Source organism: Sabethes cyaneus, chromosome 3, assembly GCF_943734655.1.
Source record: "Sabethes cyaneus chromosome 3, idSabCyanKW18_F2, whole genome shotgun sequence".
In the NCBI taxonomy this organism is placed as follows: Eukaryota; Metazoa; Arthropoda; class Insecta; order Diptera; family Culicidae; genus Sabethes; species Sabethes cyaneus.
The window spans coordinates 10,143,453-10,157,158 of NC_071355.1; the positions used below are offsets into that span (position 1 = coordinate 10,143,453).

The following is a 13,706-nucleotide window of genomic DNA, read 5'->3' on the forward strand; positions in this document are numbered from 1 at the left end:
TGTTCGATCTTAGTCCGGAACGGGCGCATCTTTCGGATGATGAGGCGCATTCCGTTTTGCAGAAGCTCGACGGTGATAAAACATCCTTCGTAATCGACAGTGTCCCAATTACTGGACCGGAAGTTCAAATTCATCTAGAGGCCCATGCCAACAACCGAACTACAGTGCAGTACAGCTTGCTAACTTTACGCAGACGGCGCAATCCGCCAAAGTCAAAAACCGGTGAGAAACCAGCTTAACTAGTATCGAAAATATTCTTGGCAGGGGTTTACCCAACGCGATCGACAATCCCGGACGGCGACCGGACGAACACGCACAAACGACCGGATTACTCGACGGAATATGAAAGATACTTGGATATGTTTTATTACTTTTTGTTCTTGTTATTCAAATCGTTTTATTTTAATCATTCATATGTGTCACAACATACTTAAAATGTGACAATTTAAATCATCGATTCATTTATCATTAAATGTTAAAACACTGTTCATTGAAGTTACATAAGTTTGCTAAATATAAGCAATGTTAATAAATAATAATTAACATAGGCCTACGTCACCCTTTCGTACAACCCTTTGGGCTAGTTTTTCTTCTTTTTTTTTTCTTATAAAGTGCTTCCTATTTCATTGTTCCGTTTTCTTAGTTGGCTGCCCCATTTTTTTTCCTATTTTAAGTCCTGTTTTGCATCTTATTTTTCAATAATTTTGTTGCATTTTTCTTTCCAGTTTTCCATTTTTTCTCTTCCCTTTTTGCCCCGTTTTCTTTATCTAAATATTTTTATTTTCTTTCCTACTCGTTTTCTGTCTTTGTCTGTACGTAGTCCTCTTTTGCCCCGTTTTTCGTATTTTTCTGCTGTATTTTCCTGTTCTTGTCATGGTGTCCTTATTTTTTTCGCCCACCTTTTGTCAGGTTTTTTTTTGCTTTTTCTATCCCGTCTTCTCTTTATGTGTATTGTTATTCCTTTTTTTTCTATTCAGGTTTAGAAATTGATCGAAAAACACGAAGTTGGTCCGAGGCCCGGAGGGTGTGTGTGTGACGCTTGACTTTAGTCGTCTGTTGCTCGGAGATGGCTGAACCGATTCGTTTGCTATTACGCTTATTTGAAAGGTGTTATCATTTTGTAGATCACTATAAAATTGTTTTATGGTCCGACATTTTGTTTAAAAGTTATAAGCAAAAACGTAAAAATTACGTGACATGATTTTCTCCGAAACCGCTCACCGACTTCAATAATTTTAGTATCAAATGAAAGCTCTTGTTACCTCAAATTTTTTGGGAGAGTTTTATCGAAAACAATATAGCGGTTCAAAAGTTATGCTTAAAATGTGCTTTTTCAAGGTGTCAATTAGTCGAACGTTTCTCGCAGATGGCTAAACCGATTTATGCGCTATTAGTCTCATTTGGTAGGTACTACAGCCACATAGATCTCAATCGATTTGTTTTTTGATTGGATGAATTTGAAAGTAATGAGCAGTCGTGTACAGCATAATAAAATTAAATAAATTATTTATAACGATTTTAACCAGATAATCAATCAGATTTCAATTATCTTAGTATCAAACGAGAGGCCTTAACGCTGTGAACATATCTGCTAAATCTTATTATAATTGGCCTTACAAGTGAAAAGTTATTTGAAAAACATTGATGAAAATATTTATGTAAACTTTACTGTTATGAACCAAATAGAAAAAAACGCGATCATGTGCTCTAGCGTAAAAATGCTTAATTTTCCAGGTGGTGTGTGTTTGGAAAAGTGTATTTAAAAAATATGGCGCAACTTTTTACACTATTGGGGTGATCGTAAATCTACCTATTAGGGTGATACAAATTTTTGTTTTTTTAAATGCGTCCAAAAAAGAACAGTGTCTCCACAAAAGTTGTACAACACAGTAAAATAAGTAATTTTGCTGTACATAGTAACTATCTATCTCTTACTGATTGCGAAGTGTAACGATTTTTTAAAAATGCAGCGAAAATTGAAAAATTGAGATATCGAAAAGCGGCTACGTCACAATTTAGATAATTAATTTTTACAAGTCAAAAAAAATTCAGAAAAATCGGTCCTCTCAGTGGTGATAATATAACCACTAAACATCTGCTTTTAGGAAATGCCTCGATCGATTTGACTGAATAACTACCAAACGCAAAGTTTTGTTGCCTAGATGAATTCTATTGAACAGAATTTGGAACGGATGTACGGTTCCGAAGATATATCCGGAACAAATTCCGGAATATATGAAACTTGAATATAGAAGCACCTTGAATTATAACAAACCCGTCATGCGACACCTCCAAGTACTCTATATTGCAAAACTAGACCATTGGTAGCCGTATAAAATGTTCAAGACATCATCGGCCACGTCTAAACACGTCCGGGAATGTTCCGGATCGGGGATCAATTTCTGAATTAAAGTCAGATACAACATGTGACAACTTTAGGTACTCAAAATTGCAAAAGTAGTTCATTTGTCGTCATATAAAGTGTCCAGGATTACATTGGCCACAGCCGGACACGGTCTGGAGACGTTCCGAATACATCCAGAAAAACGGCCAGTTTCTAACTTAAACCAAACCCCAGAATGGGACCCCGCTATTAACTCAAAATAACAAATTACAAATAAAAGAAAGACATTTTTTGATTGCTTTAAAATATTGTAATCAGTATATTAAATAGGTATATGTATTGATGATAACTACCATAATGTTATTAAAAAGCTGAATTATGTTCCGAAGGCGTGTCGAGTTCTAACTCAAATGACAAATGAGATGGTATAACGAAGGTTCCTTTCACCACTAGGTGGATTAAATTGGTTTTTTTATTTTCAAGTCCATTTCCTTCTTTTCCCTCTTTTCCTTTCTCGTGTTATGTTATTTTCTGTTCCGTTTACTCCTTTTCTAATTTCCTGTTTTCGTTTGTTCTGTTCTTCGACTCTTATTATGTCATACTTTTCCTTCTTGTCTGTCAAGTTCTTGAAATTAATGAATTCTTTATTTCAGTTTCCTTATTCCACTATGACGCTCCGAAAACGTCAGTGTCACGTTCTGTTGTTCTTACCGTTTTATCCCGTCTGTGTTCCGTTTCCATTTTCCTGTTCTCGTCTTTCCATTTTCTGCCCCATTTTCCCATATCGTGTTCCATCTTTCTCCTTTTATATCTCATTTATCCGTTAACCTATTTATCGGTTTTTTATTCTTCCTCACTATTCTTCTTTTCCCTTTTGGTTTATATTGCTATCTGTTCACTTTCTCTCCTTCCTCTATTTGTTCGTTTTGCCTCTTCTTTTCTCCCATTTTCTCACGTGTACTATCAATGTTTTGTTTTTCTGCCCCGTCTTTCCTCTAGGCTTGTCTCGTTGTCTTTCTCTCGTTTTTCATTCTTTTGCCCGTTGTTCCGTCGTTCTTTCTCTACTTTCTCTTTCTCTGTCCCTTTCTTCTTTTCCTCTCTCGTTTTACGCCCTGTTCATTCTTGATTTTCCAGTTGCTTTTGTCTTTTCTGCTCCGTTTTTGTATTTTTTTCTTCCATTTTCTCTCGTTCTAACACCCGTTTTTCCTCTTTTTCTGTTCTTTTTGGTTGTCTTATCTTTAAAGGCAGAAAACATTTGAAGGGTAGAAAACTGACATAGACAAACACTGTAGGCAGTTCAGTAGTAATGTCCATGGACTGACAGATAAAAGCATACGATCAGGGGTAAAACTGTAATCTGCAGAATATGACAGACATTAAGATGAGCCTCTAACGTTTCAGATTCAATCACAGAAAGATGGTGACGTGCCGGGAGGTCGATTCACCTTCATGCTGAGCTGTCAATTTTTTCGAACTTCCTGACGTCCGCTACCAAGCTATCAGTTCTCAATCGTTTGACTTTGAATCGCATTATCCGCTCAGTGCCATTTTGCTACAGACGGCCATTTCTCTGACCGTGGCAAAGTTTATGAGCCTCTACCGTTATCATTGGTCAACAGATGGGCACTTTCCTTTCCTTATTTGTGTCAATTTATGTGCAACTATTTATGCCGGTCCTTATTATTAGTATGCATGTTCTGCATACAATGGAATTAATGTCATCAAAATAGTAAAACACAGGTACATATATAAACGAGCAATATTAAAATATTTTCCATCATTATAATGATAGTTTTCTGTACCTTTTTATTGGATAAAATACCTTTATTCAGCATGCGAATTATAAAAAGGCAGAGCTCAACCTTTCATGTAGCGAATACAGAATGTAGGCAAAGCTTGCAATCGGCATTCATTCTTCTTAACCTTGCATAGTTCGAACAACATCCTCTGATACGATGCAGAACAAGGAAGAGAATGTACATAACCATTGCACCCACAACACAATTTGAAAATTGCCAGCGATTCCCCAATTGGTAACCACGCAGTTCACTATTGCACCACTCTCGGTTTCCTGACTTTTTGCCCGAACCTGGACAACGTCCACAAACGGAACAACAGCCGAAGCTAGAGACAGCAGACTACAAGCACAGCTTTGCTTGATGCTGCCTAGCCGTCATTCTGAATGGAAATTGGTTTGTCCGCTTTCCGCTCTATACGTACATGTTCTATCTAATGAAACAACATTCATTTCACCGTCGTCCGGACCATGCACTTGAGTAGCAGTCCCGCACAAAATAGTGGACAGCTTCCACTGTTCGAGCATCCTGCAAACACGGAACAGACTGACGATGACGACGTATCACGACTGTACTAGACCAGAATCAGTAAGCGCAACGGCCACGTGTTAAGCGACAAACCTGTGGTTGCATAGTCATGTCCCGGGCGGATGGAAACCACTCGACTGTGAAAGCATAACATCGGTCGCTCCCATTTAGCGAAAGGTGCGGGGGCTTGCGGTTTAGTTCGTTGCGGCCGGCCACCGCATCAATACATAGCTGATTCGGTCGAATACTGATCCACCGATGATGATGATGATGGTCATTCCGGGCGAATTGTTTCGGCTAAGGAGTGCGCACCAAGTTCGTTTGCTTAATTCCTAGCGGGTGAAGCGGTCCTTTCAACAACGGGCACCGCACCGGACGATAGCAGCAATAGCAGAACGTTCGCAACTCATCAAACTCAACGTTCGACGGGATGAAAGCTAAAGCGTCCTGATTCGACCGGTGCTTGATTGTGCCGCTGCCAATGGGCGGTGGTTTTCATTGAAACAATGTACCTACAGAGAGACAACTGTCGAAAGCACAAGTATCGAATGATGAGTGCTACGGTTCTTTCAAGTATTGTAAGCTTTGCATGTTGTTTGTGATTAGATTGAGTGTACTTTTGTGCTATTTAATTTATTCAATTCCGGGATTGTACCACTCAACAGCGTAAAGACAGGTTGGATCTCATTGGTTTGGAAAAATTTGTCATTGATGACTTATTCTCAGAAAATTCATAGCCATAGACATGTTATACGTTATCATAAACGTTTTGGAATAATCCACGTTTTAAATAAAAATAAAGAGTTTAGGAAAAATCAAAATAACACTCACCATACAGCCAAGATCTTCATCGCCGTACAAGCCGGGGAAATGCTTCTGCTCGCCACAGTTGAATGTCGTGTACGGTAGGTCCACCTTGGAGGTAAAGTTATCGTCAAAGTTCTTGTCATAACCCACCGGGTAGTATTCCTTGGGCGCGTTCATAACCTGCAAATCAGCATCATCAGCATGGGTTGGAATCGGGCGTCCACAACAACACAACAACAAGCATGCGTTCCCATGGTAACTTTCGCTCCGAGGAAACGCATCGAAAATTACTTACCTTATGCCCAGATCGCGTCGGGTAGCGTCGTGGTCGTGGAGTGGTGGACGTCGTCGTTGTGGTCGATGTCGACGTTGAGGTTGCCTGCTGAGCGGCCAGGATCTGTGCCTGCACGATTTGGGCCTGCTGTTTTTGCTGCTGCTGTTGGGCGATGATTTCCTGCTTGCGAACGCGAATCGCTTCCCGAATGACCTCCACGCTGACGTTGGCAGCAGCGGCCAGCTCTTCCACGGTGTGGCCCATCAGATCAACACCGTCTACAACGGTCGTTCCCTTGACAACGTCGTGCCGCGGTGGGATGGTCACGATTGAGTTCTTTATCGCAGGCTCTGACAGTTTGTTATCGATTTGAATGACCGGACCGGTGGAGATACGGGACACGGAGTCGGGCATCGCATGGAAGGCCGGAACCTGCTGGACCTGGATGGAGGCATCCTTGTAGATGACATGCTGGTTGGGAGCGGTAGCAGTTATTCGGGACGGACGGTGAAAGGAGGAGGTCTGGTTCATAAGTTGATTCTGAAAGGAAATATCGGGCGTTTGAGGAGTTTTGAGGGAGAAACTGGTCGGTAACATGGGAGGGTTATATCTCACCGGTTCGGGGTCGGATTTGGGAAGAGGCTTAAAGGCGGGTACACCCAGTGGCAAAGAAGTCGCCTTCGTCATCAAGTTCGATGCCGGCGACACGTACGTTGGTGTTCCGGTTGTGGGCCGCTGGGGAGCCGCAATTGTGTTTGGAGCAAGTTTCAGCATTGGACGGACAGTGAGAGCTTGTGGTCGACTTTGCTGAATCGGAGGTGAATAGGAGGACTGAAATAAAAGAAAAAAACAATTAAAAACTTATAAAACGTTTGCTGGCAGTTTGTCGCATTGCACTGCACCACAGCTCTCACACGAGCTTAATTGTCCTATTTGCAAAATCGTTACTTGACAATGTCAGATAAACGCAATCCATTCGATTCAGAAGTGCATTCTTGACTCAACTGAGATGTGCATCCCCTAACCGACCGCACTCTGCCGGCAGTGACACTGAGCAAGTAGAAGAAATTGCATTTGCCGTGATTCGCATATTACAAACGAACGCCCTCCGGGGGACAAAATCCCAACCTCCTGGGCAATGTAAGCGAACAAGAGGAAAATAACCAACTGTGACTAGCGTGCCCAGAGCTTGGTATCGGATGGGGCATTAAAATTTATATCTCACTTTTATTTTAAGCTAAAATCAATGTTTTCTCGATTTCGTGTAATCTTTTCCTAAAAATGTTTGTTCTCGAATGGATGTCACATTTGCCTTAACAGCCTCCGCCCTATTGTCACAACTTATCACAAAACTCATACCGCACAAACCTCCCCCCCCCCTAATTAATGGAAGCCATTATTGAATGATCTTTTATTTTGCTTGCATTTTACTTAATCTAGTTTTAACACCGTCGGTTTTGTTTTAGTTTAAAAATAAAATGTTTGTCACCGTTTGGACTGATTCTGTGTTATTTTGACGTGTTCTTTTTGCGTTATTTTTGTACCTTTTTGTCATTTGTGGCACAACCGTAACTTTTTTTTCTTTTTTCTTTACTTGTGTACTCGGTCATGAGGTAAAGAATTTTGGGAAGTGAGGAAGTGTTTGATTAATCTGATTAAGTCTGATCTAAGTGTCTGATTAATTGAATGAACTGGAAAATTATATCGAAATTACCAAAAATATATCGTGGCGATGGCAGGTGAGGTTCGCACCCACGTTCTTTCGGTTGGTACCCGAATGTTTTACTAACTAAACTACTGCCTTCCACTATATTAGGTAGCCTCATGCTCACTGCGCACTATGGGCCAGAAATTAAAATTTCGGGACAAAAATATTTGCGGTTAAACGGCATATCTCAGCTCAATGTGATCTTGGGCAACTTTTTGATTGAAAAAATAATGCATCTTTTGAAGGGGTTGTCCAATATTTAGGTGTTACTTTAACAACAATTTAAGTAATAACTTTTCGAGTAAATTCACCTTTTTGGTTTCAAAATATTAAAAATAAACCAATTTTTTCCTAAAATCAGTCATATCTTATTAATTAATGCAAAGAAGGAAAACAGTCTTCAGCAAAAATATTCCTCTTTTATGTGCAAAATGTTGTCTAGAACAGCACATTGAGCTGTCTGTTGAAATAAACATGTTACAAGAAGAAATGTGATTTGAGGGGTCGTTTATAAACAAAGGTCTATTTCTGAAAATGGGTAAAAGGTAGAAGTTTCATATCTTCAGAAAAAATACTTTAAATTGGTTTATTTTTAATACTTTGAAACCAGAAAGGTGAAAAAAGATTTACTCAAAAAGTTATTACTTAAATTGCTGTTAAAGTAACACCTAAATATTGGACAACCCCTTCAAAAGATGAATCATTTTTTCATTCGAAAGTTGCCCAAGACCACATTGAGCTCAGACATGCCGTTTAACCGCAAATATATTTGTCTCGAAATTTTAATTTCTGGCCCACAGTGCTGCGGTTACACGCCAGAACAGAGAAAGTTTTAGAGTAGAGTTCTGAATTGAGAGACTGGCCATGGCAACTCAGTAGCTCGTGAGAACTTGTCATGATTAAACCCGCGACACACGTTTCAGTGAGTGTCGTTGGTTTAATGATGCGAGTTTTTGAGTGGCATGGCCAGTCTCTTAATTCAGAACTCTAAACCCACCGTCTAAAAAACACGAGTAGGTACAAGGAGCACATGCTCGCCGACGCAGAGAAAAGATTCGCCAGCAACGACACACGGAGTTTCTACAAAACGGTGAGAGGCAGCAATTGTGCCTTGCCTGTAATATGCAATGATAGTGCTGGCAACCTGTTTACTAACAAAACGGTGGAAGCAGCCAGGTGGAAAGAGCACTCCCAAATGTTTATTTTTACTTTTATTTTATTTATTAACTTTCTTCATCTTACCTTATGTCTAAGTGAAGATTCGAATGAAAAAGGCCGGTTTGAGTTGAGATTAAAAATGCCATTCTCAAATCGACACAAACACTTATGATCTTTTCTCGATTTATCGATTTAATATTAACATCTACTAATTAACTAAATATAAACCAGACATGAAAAACATTAAATTCACATCACATTAAACTAAAGTGACTAGAGTTTTTGGATGAATGAGGGTTTCATCAGCGTCGGCTCGGGAGCTGGCGAACTGATGGGACGGGATTATCCTAAAATAGCTGTGGTGTGAGTAACTGAGGAGTGCAAGGAAACACTCAGGACTGTCCGCAAGGCGCAGGCCAGATGTTAGAGTTGAACTCTTGGTCGTCAACTGCGGTTGAGGATCATTCGGAAAGTCAAGGCTGATCTCAGCATCACGGATTGTGCTTTGGTGAAAAAAAAACTGAATACTGACTGCTTTACTGTACGGTGAATCCGTCTCGGAATGGATACAAGTGTTACCGAGCAAGTGGGGAGCCAAACAAAAGCCTCAAACGATAAGCAAAGCCTAGAATCCGGTCTCGTGGGCTGTGGAGCGCATGTTTCTGACTCGATGATGAATAAGCTTCAGAGAACAAGGAAAAAAAAACTTCAGAGAAGGCCGATTTCAACCAAACCCAGGGGTTAAATTCTTCATGCTCTGGCACGTTGTAGGGTTTGTAGCAGATTAAAGATTCGTGTTCTGAGATGGATAAGAATTCGGAGATACAGAGGGGTAGATGCCTCAGCAGGCGGGTTTTGCCCTTCAGTTAGTCCCACGATAACCTGCTACAATGGACAATGGACTTCAGTTCATCTCAAAAGAGCTGAGTGCACCAAATTGTCCCCGGATTCGTCTAGTATTGGAATACTAAGTGTTAGCCACGTGCCTGACGGTGCGAGCAATCCACGTCGAGGTTGTGCATTCGCTAAGCACAAGCTCACCCCGCGGCACCCCGCAAAGAATATACAGTGACCGTGGCACAAACTTCGTTGGTGCAAATCGAGAGCTGAGGCACCTCAACGACGTACTCAATCAATAGGAGCTGATGAAAGAGTTTGCTAGGAATGGACGTTCAACCCACCACTATCGCCGCACATGGGCGGTAGCTGGGAGCGACTCATCCGCACTGTTAAAAATAACCTGGTGGCACTAAGTGGTTTCGTAACTCAAAGCCGATCGCTGTGGGTGACATAGTTGTCATCACCGATAATAGCATGCCCCGTAACTGCTGGCCGAAAGGGAAGATCATCAATACTAAGGTCAGCAAGAATGATCAGGTTCGTTGTGCAACAGTGAGAACAGCCAATAGAGTCTACGAGCGTCCGACATCGAAGCTCGCCGTGCTAGACGTCCGGTGCGACGGAGAGTAAGCCAACCTGGGGTTGGCGTACCCGGGGGGGAGTGTTGGCCACACTGGCCTTTCCGCACCTTCCATCAACCCATTGCACAGTGGTCCAATCAGCGAAATACGTGATCGTTTGATATAGCGCCGAAACGTGAAGTTTTTCGCATATAATGTCTTTAGGAACATTTCTTGGTATAATAAGCCCCTTCTTGTGAGAGAAATTTTTGGGTGATTAATTCCTTTAAAAGTGAGATACGAAATTTATTTTCTCGTATATTCGAGATACAGGTTTAGTACTTTTGGTAAAGTTGTAGTAAATATCAATACAAACAACTTTGTCAAAGATACCATACTTGTATCTCTTCATGGAAATTGTCTTTGAAGCGTTATTCATGGACAAACCCTTCAAAACAGTTTTTAAACCCTGAGTTATTCTGGTCAACTTTTACGTGTTCATAGTGTTCTAGAAAGTTGTTTATGTTGCTAAAATCAACGTTTTTGTAGAACATTATCATACGTGATTTCCTGAAGTTTCGGAGATATTGAGCATTTTTGATGAAAAATAGTACTACTTTGAGCTTAAATATTTCCCAAGGTGGCAAATGGTGGCAGATCAAACAAGTCGTACTTAAAAGTGCAATAAAAAGATGTGTTGCTTATTTTATTTTTTGTTTGAGTCAAGTTAATTGTTAGCTGCTTGTCAATTCGTGTTTTCTAATTAAATAGACTAAAAAGTCATTCCGAGAAACTTCGGTCTTCTGCTTAGCTTAGCTTAGACTGATTGCACATATCAATGGTTGCACTCAGTGATTGACCAGATCCAGTGAAATTGCATAATGAATCAAATGAATGTGGTTGGGATTTACCGATCATTCTCTACTTACTTACTTACTTTAGTGGCAACGGTCCGTTACCGATCCTGCGCCGAACGAATTATAGTCCTCCAGTACCGTCGGTCCTGGGCTGCCGTTCTCCAATCCCCACAAACACCAGCTGAACGTGCATCGTCTTCGACAGCACACACCCACCGGGTGCGGGGTCTGCCTCGGAGTCTACGGCCTCTTCCTGGTTCTCTGCTGAAAATAGTTTTGGCTACTCTTTCATCGGGCATTCTGGCCACGTGTCCAGCCCACCGCAGCCTGCCACATTGCACTACCGTCACTATATCAGCATATTTGTATACATGGTACAGCTCGTGATTCATGCGTCTGCGCCACACTCCATTTTCCATTTTGCCACCAAGTATAGATCGCAGAATTTTACGCTCAAAAACCCCAAGCACTCGCCGATCAGCTTCCTTTAGCGTCCATGATTCGTGTCCGTAAAGGGCCACCGGGAGGATTAGTGTTCTGTAGAGCGTCAGTTTTGTGCGAATTTGCAAGCTACGGGACTTCAGCTGGCTACGTAATCCGTAGAAAGCCCGATTCGCGGCTGCAACTCGTCGTTTCACTTCGCGGCTTACATCGTTGTCACATGTCACGAGTGTACCAAGGTATATAAATTCCTCCACTACTTCATATCGTTCCCCATCTAACTCCACCTCGGCACCAACACCACTTGAGCTCCCACGTTCCCTACCAGCAACCATGTACTTCGTTTTGGCGGTATTAATGGTAAGTCCCAATCTCGCAGCTTCCCTTTTAAAGGGCCTAAAGGCCTCTTCTACTGCTCTACGGTTGATTCCGATGATATCGACGTCATCCGCAAAACCAAGAAGCATGTGAGATTTCGTGATGATAGTTCCATTCCTTTCCACGTTTGCTCTTCGTAATGCACCTTCCAAGGCAATGTTGAATAGCAGGTTAGAGAGTGCGTCCCCTTGCTTCAGTCCATCCAACGTCACGAAAGCAGCTGAGGTCTCACCCGCTATTCTGACGCATGATTTGGATCCATCCAGCGTCGCACGAATCAGCGTAACTAGTTTCGTCGGAAAACCATGTTCTAGCATTATCTGCTACAGCTCATTTCGTTTAACTGAATCGTACGCCGCTTTAAAGTCCACAAACAGATGGTGTGTCTGCAAGTTGTACTCCCGGAACTTGTCTAGCAACTGGCGCAGGGTAAACATCTGATCCGTCGTGGAGCGACCTTCACGAAAACCAGCTTGGTACTCGCCGACGAAGGACTCCGCTAACGATCTCAGTCTGCAGAACAGGATACGGGAAAGCACCTTGTAGGCAGAATTGAGCAATGTAATTCCTCGATAGTTTTTACACTCCATTATGTCCCTTTTTGAAAATTGGGCAAATGAGGCCATCCAACCACTCCTCCATTTATTATAGTTTTGAGAATATATTTGTTCCAATGAAAAATTTGAATGAGTACTCACACTATTACTAAGTCTAAGCAGAGAGTTATATATTAGGTAAAAGTATTTATAGCAATTTAAACTCCAGGCAGCCGGCTGTAGGGAGTGTTGCTAAATCGTGCATAACCGCGACAATGTCTCATCCCTGTAGATGGTGTATTTTATAGTATAGTACGAATAGTACGTTTAAACATAAATACTACTAACCGAAAGAAAGAGGTGTAAAATAAGTCAATATTTCGCTTCATTCATAACTCTCGGTAACATGGATGAAACTGGCTACTTATTACAATTTTAAACTAGTATTTATTATTATCTTTATCACGCGATATATAAAATATATTGTAGGAAATTATATGCTTCTAATAGTTGATGCGGTGTGGCGGCAAAAACCGCTTACGAAGTCTACAAATTAAAGTGAAAGCCTGATACTTAAGTGTACTCAGAACCGCACGACCACTCTGTACGTGTCGAAAAAGTTACCTATCGCGTCCCCAAACAGGCGAAATTCCATATATCTAGAGCTCTGAACAACATAAAAAACGAAACAACAGACAATACATAGTTTTCAGTTGACTGAGAAAATGTCAAATTATCCAAATTTGCTTAAAACACCTTTGCACTAAACCTATTCACAGCTGAGAATTCACAGGTCTTGCAAGTTCCAAACAACCATCAAAAGAATCTATTCAAAGGATTCAAAGCCAAGCTAATGTCCAAAGGCGAAAAAACGCATCCTTACCCACCGCACCTTCAATTAATTGAAAGTCCAAACCAAGGGTTAAACACTTTTATGAAGTCTGCACAATGCCGATTTACCGTCCTGCAATATAAGGCTCGACCTGGAAGCACAGTGAGCTCATGTAACCGCATTTACGAAACAAAAATCAGTCAATGGTGTTCAACGACATGCTCACGCGGATAGCAAACATGACGAATAAAATCAAAAATGACAATATCCTCCCACGCTTCACACCATATCTGCTTCGCCAAAAAAACGTGACACTATATCAGAGAAAGAGAGGTATTTTACAGTTGCAAGTGCAAATATGAGAAAGACAGAGAGGTAACTAGTTCTAATAAGAATCTGTCTGTAGGATAAACGGTAATGGATCGGTGCGGTGCAGCACTTGCTTCGCGAGGGGGCTGCAGATGTATTGATATCGGAAAGCTTGTAATTTGTATGATTTCAATAACTGTTATCACTAAGAAAGATTTTAATGTTTGCATTTAAGTTAGTATGTTTAAAATAATTATATGAAATATGAAAATGGATACATGTTTGAATGTAACTTGATGCATTTAGTGCTGAATTAATTTGTAACCCTGTATGAAATA

At 41.0% G+C, this 13,706-nt stretch overlaps 1 protein-coding gene across 1 annotated transcript in view; it reads right to left on the reverse strand.

The window, feature by feature from the left end:
* Positions 1-13,706, reverse strand: part of LOC128739257 (uncharacterized) — a 134,936-nt gene that overhangs the window by 6,033 nt on the left and 115,197 nt on the right. The window contains exons 4-5 of the mRNA XM_053834734.1: positions 5,771-6,580; positions 5,500-5,655 (exon numbers count right to left, since the gene is read on the reverse strand). Of these exons, the coding sequence (XP_053690709.1) occupies positions 5,500-5,655; positions 5,771-6,580 (966 nt within the window). The remainder of the gene's footprint in view (positions 1-5,499; positions 5,656-5,770; positions 6,581-13,706) is intronic.